General features: G+C 51.9%; 2 protein-coding genes across 4 annotated transcripts in view; one reads left to right on the forward strand and one right to left on the reverse strand.

The window, feature by feature from the left end:
* EIF2AK1 (eukaryotic translation initiation factor 2 alpha kinase 1) overlaps positions 1-20,093 on the reverse strand; it is a 30,246-nt gene that overhangs the window by 4,222 nt on the left and 5,931 nt on the right. Inside the window, exons 2-14 of one of the 3 annotated variants that reach the window (XM_075527524.1) lie at positions 19,276-19,424; positions 17,958-18,091; positions 16,453-16,490; positions 15,679-15,778; positions 14,701-14,781; positions 13,280-13,379; positions 12,369-12,414; positions 10,846-11,158; positions 9,788-9,899; positions 8,947-9,047; positions 2,135-2,309; positions 1,947-2,029; positions 60-293 (exon numbers count right to left, since the gene is read on the reverse strand). In XM_075527524.1, coding sequence (XP_075383639.1) covers positions 60-293; positions 1,947-2,029; positions 2,135-2,309; positions 8,947-9,047; positions 9,788-9,899; positions 10,846-11,158; positions 12,369-12,414; positions 13,280-13,379; positions 14,701-14,781; positions 15,679-15,778; positions 16,453-16,490; positions 17,958-18,091; positions 19,276-19,424 — 1,666 coding nt within the window. Of the gene's footprint in view, positions 1-59; positions 294-1,946; positions 2,030-2,134; positions 2,310-8,946; positions 9,048-9,787; positions 9,900-10,845; positions 11,159-12,368; positions 12,415-13,279; positions 13,380-14,700; positions 14,782-15,678; positions 15,779-16,452; positions 16,491-17,957; positions 18,092-19,265; positions 19,425-20,093 lie in introns of all 3 variants that reach the window. The other 2 variants (XM_075565063.1, XM_075527525.1) reach the window with 2 other exon arrangements.
* Positions 2,815-7,392, forward strand: ANKRD61 (ankyrin repeat domain 61). The gene is made up of 3 exons (XM_075527670.1): positions 2,815-3,094; positions 4,543-4,637; positions 6,435-7,392. The coding sequence occupies exons 1-3, from the start codon at positions 2,879-2,881 to the stop codon at positions 7,390-7,392; spliced, it is 1,269 nt and encodes a 422-aa protein (XP_075383785.1). The 5' UTR covers positions 2,815-2,878.

Here is a 20,093-nt window from a genome sequence, read left to right on the forward strand (position 1 = left end):
AATTGAGATATTCTGTTTCAGGCATCATATTCTCTCAGCATTTAAAAACATTAACGTACATTTGCGGAATCCTGGAAGAGTTCACTCCGTAGCAGCTGGACAGCAGACGGTCTCTCAGAGGGGTTCTTGCTGGTTAACTGCTGGATGTACTTGGCTTGCACTGGACACCTTTTACTGAGGGATTCGGGTATCTGGCCGGCTCTCAAATCTGTTAAGACTTCTGCCCGCTCCATTCCTGTCCCAAAGGGCTGAAAGAGCTCCAGCAGAATGACCCCCAAGCTGTACATATCGGACTGGAGAAGGAAAACAGGGAGGGAATCACCCAGTAAGGACACAGCTCCTCCTTCCGGGCACCATCCTCTGGAACTGAACCGAGTGTCCCCTCCAGCTGGGGTTCCATTCAGGGGCACGTGTGTCTGTCAGCCAGGCCTGCTGCCCTGGTCAGAGGGCACAGTGCTTTCCCCAAAAGGGACATCCATGAGCAGGACTGGTTGTCAGATGAAAGGTAGGGATGCTCCGCCCCCACCGCCCAGAGCAGTCACTACCTGATACCTGCCTGTCTTGCTCCTTGGTAGGCCCAGCAGGGCCAGGACTGAACAGGGGACCAGCGTACTAGGGCCAGCTATAGGAGAGCCCCTGGGGTGACTGGGTCTGCCCTCATTCCAAACCAAGCATTCTTGGCAGAGTGTACCAATTTACTGCCATGAGATGTGTGCTACTTTCCTACAAAGAGGTCCTGGCTGGGCAGGAGACCGCCAAGGCCATCTTCCTTAGCGCTTCCCAATTACTGCAAAGCCCAGTAATCCACCAAATGCAAGGAAATGTACGCAAGGCTATTCTTTGGGGATGGGATGGGGGGGTTGATTTTTCCGAGTCCTTCCAGAATGGGGAGACTTCAGGACCATGGGCTTTATGTAACTACCACAACTACAGCTTCCAGTCTGTTTATCACCACTGGCCAGAGACCCGAATCCCCATGGCCTCTGCCTGCGGGAACTGGGAAATAATACAAATAGAAATGGGTCCTCCTGTAGGCTCACCTTTTGGGCAAATGAGAGACAGGACTACTGTATGGTGAATATTTAACACCAGAGATACCCAAACAACTGAACTCACTCCCATCGACCCAAAGCTGACTCATAGCAACCCTATAGGGCAGGGTAGAACTGTACCCCCAGAGTTTCCGAGACTATAACTTTACAGCAGTGGTTCTCAACATGGGGGTCGTGACCTCTTTGGGGGTCAAAGAACCCTTTCACAGGGGTCACCCAATTCATAACAGTAGCAAAATTATAGTTATGAAGTATAACTTTTATGGTTGGGGGTCACCACAACAAGAGGAACTGTATGAAAGGGTCACGGCAGCAGGAAGGTTGAGAAACACTGGTCTACAGGAATCAAAAGCCCCATCTTTCCCCCAAGGAGTGACTGGTGGTTTCGAACTACTGACCTTTCGGATCACAGCCCAACTCACAACCACTGTGTAAACCAGAGCTCCTCCGTGGGGTACAGATCCCTTAAAACAGTCAACCCACAAAGCTGCAAAGGGAGAAAGCCCACGGCAAGACGGGAAGGGAACGAAGGATGGATGGAGACAGGACATGGAGAGGAGTGGGAGGGGTCTCACCGCAATCAGTGTCATGCAGCACAACAGGTACGACACGGACAAAACTTTTCTTAATGTGACTGAACGACTGGATTGTACGATATGTGAATTCTATGCCAGGAAAAGGTTCTTGTAAATGTTGAATGGAAAGCCAGTTTGGCTATGAACCACAATTAAAAGTTTTACAAGAGTGAAAGTCACCTGCCCATGGAGGCCCCGGGAGGGCCGTGTGACACCACAGGGAACCCACAGTCCCGTGACCGAGGGGAAGTCCCTGACATGTGCTCTCCTCCCTGCACAGGCTCGGACCCCAGGTGAAACACCGCCACAGGCACTCTACCTTGGCGTCATAATCGGATCCTTCCAGCTGCTCGGGGGAGGCGTACAGAGACGTCCCCACTCGGGAAGTATGCGTCACCGCCGCTGTAATTTGAAAAGCCACGTTAGACACTCCATTTTTGGCACTGTCCTCACGGAAGGACATTTTGGTTCTAAGGGACTACAGACGGGCTGGCGGGTTAATCTTACTCTTGCTATCCAACCTCTGATTGTCTGTGACTGCCGAAAGCAAGGAAAGTGACCACGCACCCTTCCCGTTTCTCTGAGTCCAGTCGGAGGTTTTCTGTAGGATGTCTGTGCAGGCCAGCCCAAAGTCTCCAATTTTCACCTGCTGATCAGGACCGTGGAGAAAGATATTTCTTGGCTGTAAACAAAGAGAACAGATCGATTCCTTAGTTTTTTTAAAATCAAATCGTAAAACCCGGTGGTGGTGAAGAGTTCCCAACCCAGAAGCTCAACTCACTGAGACAACACGATACCTGGCATTTGCAATGAGATTGAAATGGAGATCATGGCAAAGTGTTAGCCATCGTTCAACTTAGGTCAAGGGGATAGGAAGGCTCACAAAATGATTTGCCTTCTACCTGTCTGAAATGCGGACGAACCTCCCAAGTGGCTAGTGGCTTTGAACTGCTGACGTGGCGATTGGCAGCTCCACCCTCACTACACCACCACCATTGGTAGGAAGGCCTAAAAATGCCATCGGTAGGAAGGCCTAAAAATGCAGGGGGTGGCCAGGGAATAATTAAGGGACAGCCTTGACAAGGGTTGCCTCTGCTCCCAGGAGTGGGCTGCGTGCATGGAAAGCTCTCTGAAGCAACAATACTGAAAGTTCTAGAACTAGACAGAAGGAATCAACCGTCACCAAAAGTCTGAAACTGACTGGCCCCAGGTTGGCAGTTCTCCCTGGGGTGTCACGCTTAGGTTTTTCTCATGGGCAATGTAAGCAGGGGAGAAGCCAGGCGCCAGAGAGCTGACAGGCCCGTGTCAGGGGAAGCTGCCTTGCCTGGAGCCCTTCACAGGAGGCTCTACGAAGCCATCTTGCGAGAAGACTGCACTGCCATTCAGACCCTCCTACGGGACCACCCCGTCAACCAGCCCATCGCCATCCTGGCCGATGCCCCCAGCCACAGGCGCCAGCTGAACCAGGTATCTCCTCTCTGCTTGGCCCCCGTCAGGGAAACCCACCTCCTCCTCGCTGCTGCTGCTGCTGCTGCTGTTAGGAGCTGGCTCACGGCCCCACGAGTTCCCACAGAATGAAGCACTGCCCCGTCTGGTGCCCACCTCACAATCATGGCTGTGTCTTTAAGCCCACTGGTGCGGTCACTGGGTCCCTCATCTTGTGATGGCCGTATTTTGAGGGGCCCATCTTCTGGCGCCCTATCAGACGATGGTCAGCAGCTACAAATGAGGTTCTCAGTGGCTACATTTTCCTAAGTGGACCACCTCTTCCTCCTTCCTAGTGTGGCTTAGTCCTGAAGCCCTGCTGGAACCTGTCTTCCTTGGGCGGCCCTGCTGGCATTTCGAGTACCAGTGGCATAGCTTCCAGCATCAAAGAAACCACCATGGGACAGGCGACAAACTGACAGGGGAGGGGTGGGCGGGGGGATGCGGCTGAGCAGCTGTGACCAAGCCTGCTGTGTCACCGTTCTCCTGGGAGCTCGGGCTCCCTGGCCCAGGCAGAGCTGGGGTGCAGAGCATTGCACAGAGCCCAGCCCACCTGCTTTTCCTCTCCACCCCACCGTGGGCTCAGCTAAGGGTCCCCAAAAGTGGCTTAAGAGCAAGTCCCATTCAATGGGCAAGGGGTCCTCAAACTTTTTAAACAGGGGGCCAGTTCACTGTCCCTCAGACCTGTTGGAGGGTCGGACTATAGTTTAACAACTATGAACAAATTCCTATGCACACTGCACATATCTTATTTTGAAGTAAAAACCAAACCTGGCGGCCTGGATAAATGTCCTCAGTGGGTCGCATGTGGTCCGCGGGCCGCAGTTTGAGGACCCCCGCCCTGGACCCTTGAGTGCTTCCCAAGCGGCAACCTTCAGAGCACTGAGGAAGCCACTCGGTCACTTGGCATTTCTCTCCACCGGTTCACAGCATTGGGCAATCACCAGGGTTTTTTTGAAAATGAACAAAAGAAAAGGTGCATTTCAAGCTCCCTATTCATGTGATGTTTCAAAGTTGATTGTGGTGATGATTATACAACACTTAATATTAACAAACCATTGAATTATGCAATACGTTAATTATATCGCAATAAAACTAGTCTAAAAAGGAATGGAAAATACTGAGCTAGAGTCAGACCCACTGCCACGGGGTCAATTTCAACTCTTAGGGAATGTAAATCGCGATGAATTTCCAAGGCTGTGAATCTTTATAAGCGTAGACAGCCTCATCTTTCTCCCAAAGAGCTGCTGGTGAATTGGAACCACTGACCTTGCAGTTAGCAGCCCAATGCCTAACCCCCAGTGTCACCGGGGCCCCGTCAAGGGAGACTAGGTACACTTGTCGCCTCTCAGTGTGAGCGACCACAGCTTTTCTGCCTGGCTCCCGAAGGGGTCTGTCAAGTAGCCTGTTGTTGGTTTCCCTCCAATCAGACGCAGTCTGTTTTCCCCATTCACCTGGCGGCCCAGCACCACCGAGCCCAGAGTCTGCTCTGCCTGCTACAGCACGGCGCTGACCCGGAGGCCAGGTGAGTCCCCAGCACAGCTAGGTGAGTCCACGGCGCAAGATGGGCCTTCTTCCTCGGGGAGAGCCCAGCTGCCCCGGCCTCGCTTGTTCTTCACTGCTCTGGGCCTATGAATGGCCACCTCCCAAGGAACACTCTGGGCAGAAAAGGGAGGGTCACTAACTGAAGGCAGTCAGGGGCCTAAGTGTTCAGCCAAGTACTAGGGGTATCGAAGAGGTATTGGGGGGGGGGGGCTCACAAAAGTTCCTGGAAATATTCCATTTCATTTGAGTGCCACAGTGCAAAGCCATAGGTCTCTGGCTTTTCCCCCTTGCCGGAAAGTGGCCCCTGGAAGGGAACTGAGCAAGCTGCCCTCGGAGGATCGTCTCCCCGAATGGACCACGGAGAGGCAGGCGGAGCCTGATTTACTGACACCAGAGGTTGCCCTGGGCTGCAGTCCACTCAACAGAAACTGCTTTCCTGGGCCTCGACCAGCTCAGCCAGTGCCTGACGCTACAACAAACATACACGCTCCTCATATCCAAGGCTGTGGCTCTTTATGGGAGCCACAGCCTCATCTTTTTTCCTGCAGAGCAGTTGGTGGGTCTGAACACACGACCTTGTGGTTAGCAGTCCAAAGCTTACCCACCACCACCAACCACCGAGGTTCGTTATGCCTGACAGTAAATGCTCAAAAATACTTTCTGGAGGAGACGACCACATGGCATAGAAATAACAGACTCTCTAATGCAAAGAAGTTAAACAGTAAAAGAAAATTCAGCCCGGGCCCTCTCCACACTCCAGAGGGTCACCTTGTCTGGCTTGCTCTCAGTCCCCCTCCTCCCTCCTCAGGCCAACCTGATGGACCCTTGCCCAGGGCTCCTGGTGCACCCTTTCCTAGCCCTCATACTACACGCTGGCCTGGCCTCATGCCACTCTGACTCTGCCCCCGACTCCCAGTGTCTACTGGCTTAAGACAGCTTTCACGTCTGTCTTCCACTTTGGGCTGAAAGTTCGGCTTGGGGCGGGACAGGCCTACTGATGCCCCACACCCCAAGCCCAGGGCCCTTCACAGACTAAATACTCGTACAAGGGACACCACCTCCTCCTCCCAGTCGAGCACCAGCCCTCGTGAGAAACCTTCCATTTCCTCTACATTTGGAGGCGGTGCTGAGTGGCTTCCCAGACTGCTGAGTGACACAGGCTCCTGAGCCCACCATGGCATCTGGTCGGGCTGCATGGACAGAAGGGTAAATAGCGGGCCACCCGAGCAGGGGAAAGTGGCTGACTCTGACTCACGACACCCTCCTGGGTGCCCGAGTAGAACGGGGTCCATAGGTCGGCCTTTCCAGGAGATCCCTAGGCCTTTCTCTGAGATGCCCCTGGGGAGACTCAAAGCTCCAACCATTGGATTAATCAGCCAAGTGCCTTACCTGTCTGCACCACCCAGCAATGGGGAAGGGCACCAAGACCTAGGTGGGGGTCTGGCCTTTGGGATTCACATCTGAGGTAACACCAGCTCACATTTGGGGTGACCCACAATTGTCCTGACACAGACGCCTGAGGAGGCCCACAGTCTCCTCAGGGGCAAACACATGTGACAGGCTGCTAGAAGAAGAGGAAGCTGCACCCCATATACACCCCTGCCATGCTCTGACACATGCCACTCTGCCCCACCCCCACAAAACGCTGACATCTTGGGAACTGACACAGCATGCAGGACGGGGTTTCAGAGAAACGTGGCTTCTCCAGCCTGTGGTCTTTAGAGAAGATGCTTCTGAGTGTGATTGGGGTATAACCTGTGACCCATTCCTGTTCTAGGGACACCGGGGGCCTCACGACCCTGCACCAGCTGCTTCTGTACTGGCCAGTCGAGTCTAGTGCTCGGACGCCCGGGCCCTGGAGCCAGAAGGTTCTGGCGGAAATGCCGAGCAATGGGGACGTGCAGAGCAGCGCAGTCTGTTGCCTCCGCATCCTGTGCAAGCACGGCGCATGCGTGAAGGCGGGGGTGGGAGGCAACGGGGGTCCCTCACCCTTGCACCTGGCTGTCATTTGCGGGGCCTCCCAGGGTCTCTCTGTTCTGGTCCAGAGCGGTGCCCTGGTCGACGCTGTCAATGAGTCCTGCATGACGCCCCTGCACGTGGCCGCGAGCACGCTCAACAGAGACATGCTGGAGACGCTCATGGTCTGTGGTGCCAACGTGAACGCGGTGGCATCCACAGGGGGCACGGCCCTACACTTGGCAGTGGACACCGCGTCGGGCAAGGCCGGCTGGCTGCTGGCAGCAGGCGTGGGCTGCATCCACACGCTCTTGACTCACGGGGCCCGTGTCAATGCCCAGGACCACCTGGGCCAGACGGCCCTGCACAAGGCGTGCTTTGGTGGCAGGGATGCGATCATCAGTCTCCTGCTGGAGTTCGAAGCAAGCGTGAACATCCTGGCGAGGGACGGGGAATCCCCCATCTACAGGTTCCTTCAGCGCGGCTCCAACATTCGTAATGGGGCCCTGTTGGCCCGGCTGCTGTACCGCTCCTATCCTCTAAGACTGGCCAACCACCAAGGGCGGCTCCCTGCCGGCATCATGCTCCCAGAGGCCCACCTCCTGAGGGGAGCTCTGGTGGCCTGGTCACAGGAGCCCTTGGCTCTGGAGGACATCTGTAAGAGGTACCTCCGGAACGCCTACGGTGACCGCTGTAAGCACCACTTGAAGCAGATCCTGCCCAGGAAGGTCTGGCACTCCGTGTACAGCTATCACGACGGAGTCTGCCCCCTGACGTGAGCCCACCAAGGGCACGACGCCATGGAGTGTCGTCGGGATGCGCGCACGCTAGCGTCCAGGCAGCGTGTGTGCCCAGAGAGCCCCTGGCCCGTCGTCCTGGGACACCTCCCCCACACAAACATGGACACTGGATTCTTAGAGCTGACCGCCCAAAATAAAGTGATCTGACCACTGGCTGGCTTTGTTTTGTAACTGCCTTTCTGCCAGAAAGAAGCACCGACCATTGACTTCCAATACCAAACAAGCTCGGCATCCAAAGAAGTTGTGAGACTCCTTCTCCCCCCTCCTCCCCCTTCTCTTTCACAACTGTCTGGTGCTTACAGTTTCAAAGGTCTTGATAGATGTTTTTAACTGCAGCAGCAAAATACAATTGACCCTTTTAAAAGGTTGCTAAGGCCTCTGCAGGGGCAGTGAGTGATCCAAAGTGGCTCTTCTAGGCTAAATCCTTAACACCAGCCAACCAGCCTTTCCCTGCACGGGTCTGGGAAGCAGGGGGGTTGGGGGAGATACCGATAGGATTCTCCTGTGAATTATTTGGAATAGGATTTCCTGGAATGGCAGCCTGAGGGTATATAATGAACCCTCTGAGAAGCAGGAGGAGGAACTCATGACCAGTAAGAGCCAGGAGTAGGTGTGTCCCCTGCACAGGGAACCTCCTGGGTGCAGTGACAGCTCTACTATCAGAGGAGCAGCAGCAGAGCCGGGAGCCAGAGCATGGACCAGAGTGCTTGACTCCCCAGCCCAGGAGGCAAGTAGAGGCTTGTGGAGTGGGGTGCCCCTCGGCACATAATACAGGGAGCTGGGTCTGCTGACCACTCAGCTTGAGCTGAATGCCTTCAGGCTGAGGCTTCCAGCAGAGTGGGATGCCCCTTTGGGCATTGATTGGCAGACCTGAAACATCGTAACATGTCCTGGTAAACAACTACCCTGGGCATTTCTCTCTGACATGACAGCTTGTTAACTTCTTCAATATACCCTTTAATCATGAATATTGTGAGTTTCTGTGTACCCACTGCTTGACATATAAGAACCTAGAGGTAAATTATAGAACACTAATTAAGACCACACAGTCTCTTTCTCTGGAGGCGGGTGGTACAGGGTTTTAGCTGTAGGTCTGTCATCATGAAGTGTGCAGAGCAGCACACACTTGAAGCTGGAACATCCTTACCCCTGAGTCCCAGCTCTACTTGTCCTGAAAGAACTTTCAAGCACCCAGCGGTAACCAGCTCTGGCTACGGTCTTGGTGTTTGGAGCAGGGTGGGGGGTGGGGGTCGGGGGGGCGGGACAGCAGGGACTCTTCTAGAAAAGGAACGCCGAGCTCAGTGCACTCAGCATAGTGCCTCCTCTCAGGTCAACCCTGAGAAAACCGAAGGCCGTGCTGGCAACCAGCGGCCCTGCAGGACACGGGAGAACCGCCCCAACCAAGGCCCACCGCTGCATCCTTCTCCCCCAGAGCAGCTGGCGAGGTTCAGCCTGGGACTTTCAGTTAGTGGTCGGGCGCTTTAAAGACTGTGCCACCAGGCCCTTCAGGAGACCACCCCCGAGCCCACTTACCTTCAGATCTCTGTGCATAATGCCCATGTTATGTATGTAACGGACACCTTCTACCAACTCTTGAAAAAGTTTCGTTGCGGCACTGACCATCACATAAGGACCTTGAAACAAAAAGGACACACTTCATTGCTCTTTCTAGTCACTCAAGTACATGAACACCTAAGCGCGCAGGTCATTTTAAGTACATTCACATCTGACGCCGAGGGCACATTCAGATTTTCAGCAAAGATGCGGCAGGGGTTGAGCGGGTGCTCGGGAGGCAGTTTGGACTCACAGCAAGCCCCCGGCATTGGCTGGGTTGTGATCGTTACAGGAGCACATCACCAGGCTCCCTCCCTCGGAGAGCAACACCTTTCAATTAGCAATGGAGCCGCGACTTCTTTCCTATGGTGGGTCTTTGAAATAACGGTTCTGATGTGAACCCACTTAGGGGGTCCTGGTGGTGGAGTCAATCTGGGCAGACGCAGAGCCTCCTCTTTCTCCCTCCGAGCAGCTGGTGGGTTTGCACTACTGACATCGCAGTTGGCTCAAACATGTAAGGAGCCCTGCTGGCACGATGGGGTAAGCAATGGGCTGCCAATGGCAAGGTTGGTGGTTCAATCCCACCAGCCACTCTGAGGGAGATAGATGAGGCTGTCTGCACCCATAAAGATCGACAGGCTCAGAAACCCTAGGGTCGCTATGAGTCGGGACTGACTCAACGGCAGTACATTCGGGTTTGAGCTACTTCAAATACTTGTAGAAAATCTTGAGAGATCAGTGACTGCTTCTAAAGCGCCTGGAGGCACTGTCTCCATCAACGGCAGAACAGCTCAGCTGTGGTCGGTCCCATGGTACTTACAGGACGCCGCCTCCACACACTCCCGGCAACTCCTGTTCCTCTCGGCGATCCAGTCCCACAGCGAGAGCTCACACAGCTGCATCTGCATGTGTAGCATCAGGTGATACTGCACCTGCGGGAGGACACGCCATGCAGCCCCATCTTGTTACAAATGGCTCGTGGACCTGTGCTGGCCAGCAGCCTGAGCTGACATCTGAGATGAGACCCAGCGGACAGCTACGGGTCTGCCTCAGGAACCGGTGAAGGGGGTAGATCAGAAAAGCCATACTGAAAACACCACGTCACAGAAGGAAGTGGCCAGGGGTCTCATGGCCAAGGCCTCATATGTGACACATTGAGAACCTGGTCCCCAAACTCTTCAGTCTATGCCGACAGAAACTGTTTTTAGGTGAAGGCCAAGCACCAGCACACAGCTGTGTGTCATGGGTTCTGCGTGCTCACAAGTCTGTCTGCCTTGGTTGCCTTCCTGTTTGTGACTAATACCTTGCCCAAGAGGGAGGTCAACAGAGACACGACATGAAAGGCCCATGCTGCAGTGCGACCATTTGATATCATCATCCTCAAACGTTTACTCCAAGTCGTTCACTGCCGGCTCCCTGATCAAAACACCGACACACAGCAGGCTGTGGTTTGTTCGACAAAGGTTCGTGCTGATGCTGCTAGTTGCAAATGGATAGGAGGCTGGGCAACGTTCAACTCTAAGCAGCCCAGGATGACGGAAGTGCACGTGGGTCCAACGGAAAAGTATCCTGAAAAATGATCACGGCGATCCTGCCAGGACCCTCTTCTCAAGTCATGATCCAAACCACGGGAAGTCTTTGTGCGTGCATCATTTTTACAGCATCGTGCACACACAGAACCGAAGCAGAATACAAACGAGTTGCATGGAAAGGAGGGCAGGCCCAGACGGGGTGGTCAGAAGCTCGTGAGAGAAGAGGGACTCTGGGGAAGGCTGGCTAGCTGGGGCAGGGGGACTAGGAGGCATCGGGAGGAATGAGAGCAGGGTGGGAAGTGAGCCAGGTGACCGGGACAACAGCAGGTCTGGGGAAGTCAGCTACCTTTGTCTGCCCAAACACGCCGACATGTTCTTCAGACGATTCCTCGGTGGACGTGAACATTTCCTCCTTGTCTGAGTGACATGTGAGCAGCTCACCCTCAGCCGCCAGCGACCTGTCTTCCTGCAGTTCAGAGGAGGACTCACACTCAGGGGCCACTGTGGTAGCCATGCCAGGGGTGTAGTTCATCAATCTGTTTTCTTGAACCTCAAAACCTGGCTCTCCAAAGGCCTTGTCTGCAGTGACCTCGGCAAAGATGATGGAGGAGCTGCTGCCGCCGCCACCGCCGCCATCGTTTTTAAGGCTGCACTGGTCACTGCAGGGGGAGAAGTGGAAGGTGAAAACCGCGTGACGGAGACCACAGAGGCAGGTCATCCACCACTTCTGAAGAGTTCTTTCTCCCCACCGCACACATCTCCTCAGGTGCATCACCTCAGTGTGACTGCATGATCCCTCAGGCAGAGGCGTTCTACGCTCTCCTCAATAACTAACTGGTGCCCATCACAAGACTCAAGATCAAGGGGGACAGGACAGACTGAGGAAAACAGACCCGATGGCCAGATGCCAGGGGAGGCCCTACAGAGAGGGCACAGGATGAAAAACGGCGGAACATGAAAAGCCCCCGACGTCTCGCACCTACGGGAATCCAGCCCCAGGTGGTGCAGGCCATCAGCTGCTCCCCAAAAGGCTGGAGGTCCAAGTGCCCCCAGAAGTTCCGGGCCAGACTGGCCCTATGGGCTAATGAAACCAGCTGGTGAAATGCCTGGGAGGCACGGTTCTGCTCTGATACACGCACACCAGGCGTCAGGATCCGTTCGAGGGCAACTGATGTGGTACGCCAATGTACCTGTCAACTTGGCCACCGTACATCCGTACATTAACTTGTCTGGTGACTTTATAATGAACTGTACTTTGGTTGTGCAAGCTGCTGACAAGAGGGGAAGTTGGGTGAAAAGAATGTGAACCTGCTGTATGAATCTTTCGACTTTTCGCTAAGTATAAAGTTATTTCAAATAAAAAGTTTCAACATATTTGGGAAAAAAATAGAGATCAATTGCTCTTTCATTTGGGCCTGAAAAATAGTTTTATCGCTTATCTCTGAAGAAAAAAAACAAAGCCTCCAAAGCGATGCCAAATCTGCAAAATTGATTTAAAACACACAGTAACAAGTTCAAAATGCATTCATGATCAAAATGGGAAACAAGGGAATGGAGAGTGAAGGCATGTTGATCTCTGAGCCTGTCTTCAATCGACCTCTCATCTGATGCAACACCAAAGCATGAACAGCAAAACCAATCAACCCTCCTCAAATACCTAACAGAAAATACCTGAGAGGAGGCGTGGAACATTCTGAAATGAAAACAAGCAACTTGCAACAAAACCCCAATACACTCACTGCGGGTGACTGCGAGTAAATCCATAGGGGGCACTTCAAAGCACTTGTGGAAGAATGGAATTGAAAGTTAATGGAACCGGTCCCCGAACTGTGTGAAGTGCCCTCGCAGAGTACATACGAGTCCACTTACCTTTCAGAGAGAACTTCCAGAGAGGGCAGCTGAACGGACACTCTGTCTGAGGAACAAAAACAAAACCAGAAAAGCCTTCAAGTGGCTCAAGTCTCCAATCCGGAGAGGCAAAGGCAGAGCCAAGACATACAAACGAGACCAAGATGTCACGACCTTTGGACACAGTTCAAGATAGGAAGCACATCTGAACAACTGACCTATTTTTTAGAATTATAAACACAGGGCTGTTCCCCGAAGCCCAAACCAAGATAACCAAACATATTACCAACAAGTTGGCTCCGACTCCCAGTGACCCCACGAGGACGGGGTGGAACTAGGGTTACAGAGGTGACACCCGAATCCCATCTACCCCCGCTCCACTGTACAAAGGTAAATAATCCAATAGCCCATCTTTGAGACTTTGTGGGCCCCTGAGACTGCTGCAACCGTGTAGTCAGCCAACTCACTGCCACCGAGTCAGTTCTGACTCCCAGCGGCCCCACAGGACAGAACAGAACCGCCCCGCAGGTTTCTGAGACTGTGAATCTCCAGGTGAGCAGAACGCCTCATCTTTCTCCCTTGGAGCAGCTGGTGGTTTCCAACCACTGGCTTTGGTTAGCATCCCAACCCGTAATCCACTAGGCCACCAGGGCTCTCCCGTGGATTCAGCCAGGGAGGTGCCAAAGCCCCCTCAGAGGAAACGCTAACAAACAAGTGTCAGGTGGTGTTCCAGAAAATCTTATTTAGAGTCAGTCAGCCTTGAAATTGCCTGTCACTTCCACCAAATATTCACCTTGAGATTTTTTTTTTATCTTTTAAAAATGTAAAAACCATTCTCAGCCTGTGGGATAGACAGAAACAGGCGGCAGGCAGGACTGGGTCCGGTGCCATGGTGTGGCAGCCTCCAACCTCTACCCTTGCAGACTGCTTACCTTCCGGTTTGGCCATGTGCACGTGCTCAATCCAGGCAGTGTGGTAGCCTACAATGTTGGGGTGCTGCAGCCCAGACAGCACCTTCACTTCCCGGAGTACCTGAGAGGGAAACGCACTTAGACGGGGCTTTCACCAATGCTGTGTTGAACGCTCAAGGCCACTGCTGGGTCCTGAAGAGTCGATTCGACTTGGGGCAACCCGGGTGTGGGGGGGAGAACTGCCCTCCATGTAGTTCTCCAGGCTGTGAGCTTTCAGAAAGACCGAGAGGCCTGACTGGACACCCTTTGGGCTACTACCAGGGCATGGAACTGTTGGCGTCACCCAGGAACTTCCCCTGTCCATGGTACCACAGGCTTCAAGTTCTAGAGCAAAAAATATTAACTCCTGCTTACAAGGAAGCTGAGCCAGGTCAAAAGCACTGGGCTAAAAAAAAAATCGCTGGGCTATTTTTGTGAAAAACGGATGGTGACTGGGAGAGCAAGGGACTTGCATCCATTTTTACAGTGTCTTCTGCTTTTCCCAACTCTTTCCACACTGGCCCCCTGAGGTAAGTAACAAAATGGCCTACCTGGGGCACCCAGTACAGGGAGCAAGGGGGCTGGGCTGTGGACCCACGCTACTGTGCACCAATCCACAGGCAGCCTGCGGGGGCCGCTGTTTCACCACTACCAGTGAGGCCTGCAGTCCGGTGAGCCACATGGACGTGGGGTGTCTCCAGTGCACATAAAGACGACGCGCGCACTGTGACGGCGGGTACCAAGGGTGCAGCAGCGGGACCATGAGCAGCAGGGAACAGAGACACCCGGGACCACGAGCTACTGGGAAATGGCGCCTGTGGACTTCCTTGATGCTGGCGTGCCAGAAACTTCGTGTGGAAAATGGCATGGCTACAAAGCACTGTGAAGCTAAGTGCAAAAAAGCCCGAAGTGATGTTGAGTGAAAATTAATTTCCCCAGAAATGACCCTGAAATGTGATCAGTCTGAAGGTGCTACCTAAAAAACGTGTCAAATTAAGAATTGAGTTTGCTTTCTGGTCGAGGCTCTTCTATGCTTTACTTTGTTACTGCTGTTGTTTTTTGTGATGGTTTTCTGTATCTGAAATCCAGGCTGGGCAAATCTAGACAGTTCACTGGTTCTTTGGGGTCTTGCAGGGGAGGCTGGGGGGAAATGGGAAGCTAATCACAATGAGTACAAGAACAAAGAAAATGTTCCCAGCTGTGCCACTCCTCTCGATGGGGCTGAATCATGCGCCCACACCACCGTCTAGACAAGGAATTTGGGTGTTCATAGGAGATACTGTAAAACGATTCTTGGTGTAACTTCCCAAACACCCCGTTAGCATACTTCCCACAGGGAACTCTTAAAGGGACCCAAGTGCTCAATAATTCAAAAGAAGTTGTTTTTTTTTTTCAAATCATACCTTCATGCACTCTGTTTTAGTAGCATTCTTCATCAGGATTTTTTTAATTGCATAATACTGGCCGTCTAATCTATTCCTGACCTAAAACAAAAGAAAGCAAGCTTAGCCTGTCATTAACTTCCAAATGAATGAGGAAGGTCCTTGAACTTGAGCTTACTCGCCCACTGCCCTCAAGTCATTTCTGACTCAATGACCCTGCAGGACAGAGGAGGTCTGCTCCACTGGCTTCCAGACCACCCGCTGGAAACAGCCTGCCCTGTCTCTCTCTCAGAGAAAACGGTGGGTTGGAAGGGCCGACCCGTGGCTAGCTGCTCAGTACTCCACCCAGCAGGCCACTTAACCTGAGTTTAAATAATCCATGCTATCCAAACCACGAAAAACTAAAACTTAAATTTTAAAACCCACGGTCATTAAGTCCATTTCCACTCTTAGTGATGCTATATAAAGTTTCCGGGTATGTAAATCTTTATGGGAGCAGACAGCCTCATCTCTCTCCCACAGAGCATCTAATGAGTTTGAACTGCTGACCTTGTGGTCAGTAGTCCAATGTTTACCCAACGGTACCCCAGGAGTTAAAATGAAGGTAAAAGCACGTGTGCTCTTCTCTACAATCAGGATGTCATCGGTACTCAGCTAAACCGGAGGCTTTTCATGGTTCCATCCAGAGCCCAACGCCTCAAAGGGCTGCGCTGAAGAAGGGGCTCTGAGCAAAAGAGCTATGTGAGGCCCAACATGCAACCGCCCAGCTTCTTCCAGTAGCACATCCTTAGTGAAAATAAACTACTACTCACACCAAAAAACCAAAAATCCATTTCTAGGACATTTCCATGGAACTCAGCATGCTTAAAAAGTAACCCGACCTACTTCCTTGTTAATGAAAAGATCGGTGCTCCTGACCTGCGCATCGCCCGCTAGCAGGCATGGAAACAGTGCCTCTGATGGAGCGGCAGCTCAGCTCAAACGAGAGTGGAAAACTACCTTATAGACTCTCCCGTAGCCACCCTTTCCCAGGATGGCGATCTCCTCAAATTCACACAAGTAACGCGAGGTCTGAGCTTCGAAGGCGGCTTCTCTTAACCTAGAAATTCAACACAAACATCCCGTGGGTTAACGTTACAACATCAAAGAGCCAAATTTTCCCGGGATATCGTGCGGTGTGTGCACTGGAAGGCTAGCCCCCAAAATGACACCCCATCCGAAGTCTACTGCCTGTGGTCCCTGAGGAGGTGTGTACTGCCATTCCATGCCCTGTCCATCTCTATGGAGAAAACGTGCCGAGGAGCAAACAGGCCACTGCGCTCAACTCCAGCATCTGACCAGAAGGTCATCGTCTCGTGAGAAGCTGGTGCTGATGCCTAAAGCCAGAATCTGCAAGGTGGCAGGGAGATAATGAGCTGAGCTCGGAATGAACACAGTTAAACATCTTCACGCTCCAGCCCCATTGCAGATTCTGAATTGAGCACAGTGGAAACGCAATACTGCTGCCGTAATGGGGCTGGGTGTGAATGTCTGATGGTGGGGGAGTTCATGGGTCTGATCTGGAGGTAGGGAAACCAGGCAGGCCCTTGGGAGAGAAGTCTGAGTGGTAAATGAGAAGAAAGGCCAACCTCAGAGCATTAAGTGATGGCTGAGTATAGTTTCCCAGTTTCATAAACTACTCTCGAAATCCTCACAAGGAGTTCTTGGCTCACTCCCTTATTTATCCTGGATAGTTAACTTGTTGGAGACTCAAAACAAGGTGTGCACACATACCTGATGTTGTGGGTATGAGAATTCTCCTCACAAGGGTCCTGAAACAAATCAGAAGGGTCATTAAATTACTGAATTGTAAGATACACAAGTTACCTGTCAATAAAACTTTTTTTTTAAAGCAGGGTTGGGTTTTTTCAAAGCGCACTTTGGAAAGTTCTAGGGAGTAAGAAACTGATCAAATCCAACGACAAGCCCAATGTCTATGAATAGCCCCAAATGCTCTAACAATGCTAGAAACCAAACAAATATCCCCTGGTGCTTCCAATATTATCTATAGCTTACCAGTGCAAGTATTTTTGTCTTGGCCTAAAGACCATGAGGAATGTAGCTGCATCCTTGCCGGATGCTGACAGAGCTGAGAGCTTAACGACGGACCCCCTAGGCAAATGAGTTCATTTAAGTTCAAAACAGCTCCAGAAAGTAAGGGCTCTCCCCGCTCTTCTCTGACCCCATTCCGAGCCCCCATCAGGCCCTGCTTGTCCAGCTGTACCTGGTCTCTCTACACCTGCCCTGGCCCTTCCTCTGATCTCGACGCCACAGTGAGAGGACTTTCTAAAAGGCAGTGTGCTGTGGCGTGCCTCCACTCAAAAGCCTGCACTGAGTCCATCGGACTCTGAGTAACACGCTTTACAATGGCTTCGAGGGCCCACGGCTTTTGTCCCCTCTTACGCAGACCCACTTGCTCCATCTAACTGGTCACGTGTCCCTCTTACAGGCCGGAGCACACGGCCACCTAAGGGTCCTTGCAATACGGCTCCTCTGCCTGGAACAGCCGACCTCTAGCTCTCTGTGATCCCTTCTCCTCAGCCCTCGCATCACATTAGTGAACCTCGCACACTCCCTCCCAATGTTATCTAGTGGCTTTGCATTTCTCCTCAGCCTTATCAGCGCCTAACACATCACACAGGGAGCCCTGCTGGTGTGGCGGGTAACGTGCTGGGACTGCTAACTGCGAGGTCGCCAGTTCAAAACCACCAGCCACTCAGAAGAGAAAGCTGAGGCTATCTGCTCTTGTCAAGATGTATGGTCTTGGAGACCCATGGGGCAGTTGCTCCCTGCTCTATGGGGGCCCTATGAGTTGAAATTGACTCCATGGTAGTAAGTTGGTATTTTGAGAACACACCACACATTCTTCTCTACCATCACTGGTTTCTCCTGCTGCCTCATGAAAGTACAAGCCCCACAGGAGAGGGGTTGCTGTCCTTTGTGGTCACTATAGTCAGCCCAGGTGCACAAGGGAGCCGAGCACAGTGGTGTTGCTACTGAGTCGATTCCGACTCCAGGCAATGCGGTGGGCTACGGCATCGACAGCTCTCATCCTACCAGACTTAGGTCACCAGGGGGTCGGTTCCAACCACCAACTTGTTGGCAGTCAGCCACTAAATATTTTAAAAGCACGTTCAAACATGTAGTCACAGTTGGAATTTCCTGACCCTCTAAATTACACTTTTCTGGACGTGAAGACACGCTCTGTCATCGGCAGAGTCGGCTTCTTTGGGGCTCACCTGCCGGACTCTCTCCTTGGCAGAGCGCATCAGATGAGTGATGGCTCTGTTGTGGTGCAGCCTCAGGGAGCTGAACTCATCGCTGCAGCTGAAAGACGACAGCAGCCCCATCTTGATGAAGGTCTGGCACAGTACTGGGGAAAGAAGACAAGAACCGAGCACAGGCATGGCTATGGGGAAACAGCGAGTTTCAAGAACACAGAGACCATGTGAACCAGAATCTGCTGGACAGAGCGTATGTGTGTGTAAATCGCTCACTCGCTCACTCACCTACCTGCCTATGGGTCTGCCTGACTTATTAATTTTATAAGGAATTACCATTAGTGCCTTCACTGATCAGAAGTGCACCGTCCTTCCTTAGCTGACACAGTACAGTTGTCTGATTGCCATTTCTCAGTTGTCCGTAAGTACTAAGCTCCATTAAAAAAAAGAAGAAGGCCCAGGAAAAAATGTAAACATGTAAACACATAAACATTCTTTTTTAAACAGTCGTCTAATATTCAAAGACATAACACTTTGCTGACAGGCAGCAAGCTGAGAATAACGAATAGAGCTGGGTATAAAAACAATTAGAAGTTATAACAAAATTGAATGGCAATTATCTGCATATAACTGTACATCCCTTTGATCTGTTTGTAACCTAACCTCACTGCACTGAGTTGACTGTGACTCATAGCAGCCCCACAGGGCAGAGCAGAACTGCCTCTCTGGGTTTCCAAAGCTCTAAATCTTCCCGGGAGGCGAAAGCCTCACCTTCCTGCATTTGCGGGTCCCCAGATTGTCCTAGCAGCCCCCAGGGGCGATATCGTGACTTTGGGAAATACTGATCTACAGGAGCCACTGCCTGCATGGGAGCTACAGCACTGGTTCTCAAGCTGTGGGTCATGACCCTGTTGGTGGTCAAATGACCTTTCACAGGGGTCACCTGGTTCATAACAGTAGCAAAATGACAGTGATGAAGTAGCAACAAAAATAATTTTAGGGTTGCAAGATATGACAAAATACTAATTTATAAATTATCATGGGTTCATGAGGGAGTGGGAGCAGGGAGGAAGGAGAAAAATTGAGGAGCTGATGCCAGGGGCTTAAGTGGAGAGCAAATGTTTTGAGAATGATGAGGGCAATGAATGTACAAATGGGCTTTACACAATTGATGTATGTGTGGATGGTGATCAGAGTTGTACGAGCCCCTAACAAGGCATAGGACGGTCGAGAACCACTCATACTTATGTCACACCACACACATTCTGAGAGACCAGAGGTCTGTTCACAAGCTTTCGGTAGTCAGCTTTCGCCCTTGCTACTGACATTTAAACACCTGTCGGGAGTGGGCTGGGTTTGGCTCGTGCACGTGGCTCAGGTGCTCCAGCAGGGAGACAAGCAACAGCTGATTTGCAACCAGGAAGGGGAACGTCGACTGCTGCAGGGGGGCTTTCAACACCTGGAATTCGGCCGGCACGTCCGAATCTGGAAATGTCAAAACAAGAGGAAAGGAAAGTGTGAACTCATTGCAAGCATCTTGTACAAAGGACACAAGGGCGGGTTCTAGTCCCAGACACTATTTACATGGAAGGAAATGAAAAGGGGCGTGAGGCTGAATAGGGCTGAACCAGGAAGGCTGTCTTTCTTTTTTAAATTTTTTAAATTTATTTTGCTTTCTAAAAAAATATTAATTGGGAATTAATACAGATATCATTCCACAGTTCCATCACATCAAGTAGAATGGTACAATTGCTACCACAATCAGTTTCCAAACATTCTTTTTCTTCCTGGATGCCTTGACATTGTCTCCCTTTTACCCCTCCTCCCCTCCCCGGCCACCACCACCCTTGAATGCCCTCCACCCACCCATCCCAAAACCCTTATTCCACTTGCTACCCCTATAGGCTCATCAAGCGGTAGGAAGGCATTCTGGGAGGGAGTCCTGGGTTGACCTCTGGAAGCTAAAGGTGCCATGAGAGGGGAGAGGGAGCCGGCGTAGTAATGTTATCTACAATGACAGAAATACTTTAAAAAGAAAATCACCCCTTCGGATTCCTTGTCCCCCAGATATAAATATTGATCTTAGTGGCTGAAATAGAAGGAAAAGTAAAACTGAAGTGGACTTGGAGTCTTTAATAACTTACAAGTTCATTT

Source organism: Tenrec ecaudatus, chromosome 12, assembly GCF_050624435.1.
Source record: "Tenrec ecaudatus isolate mTenEca1 chromosome 12, mTenEca1.hap1, whole genome shotgun sequence".
In the NCBI taxonomy this organism is placed as follows: Eukaryota; Metazoa; Chordata; class Mammalia; order Afrosoricida; family Tenrecidae; genus Tenrec; species Tenrec ecaudatus.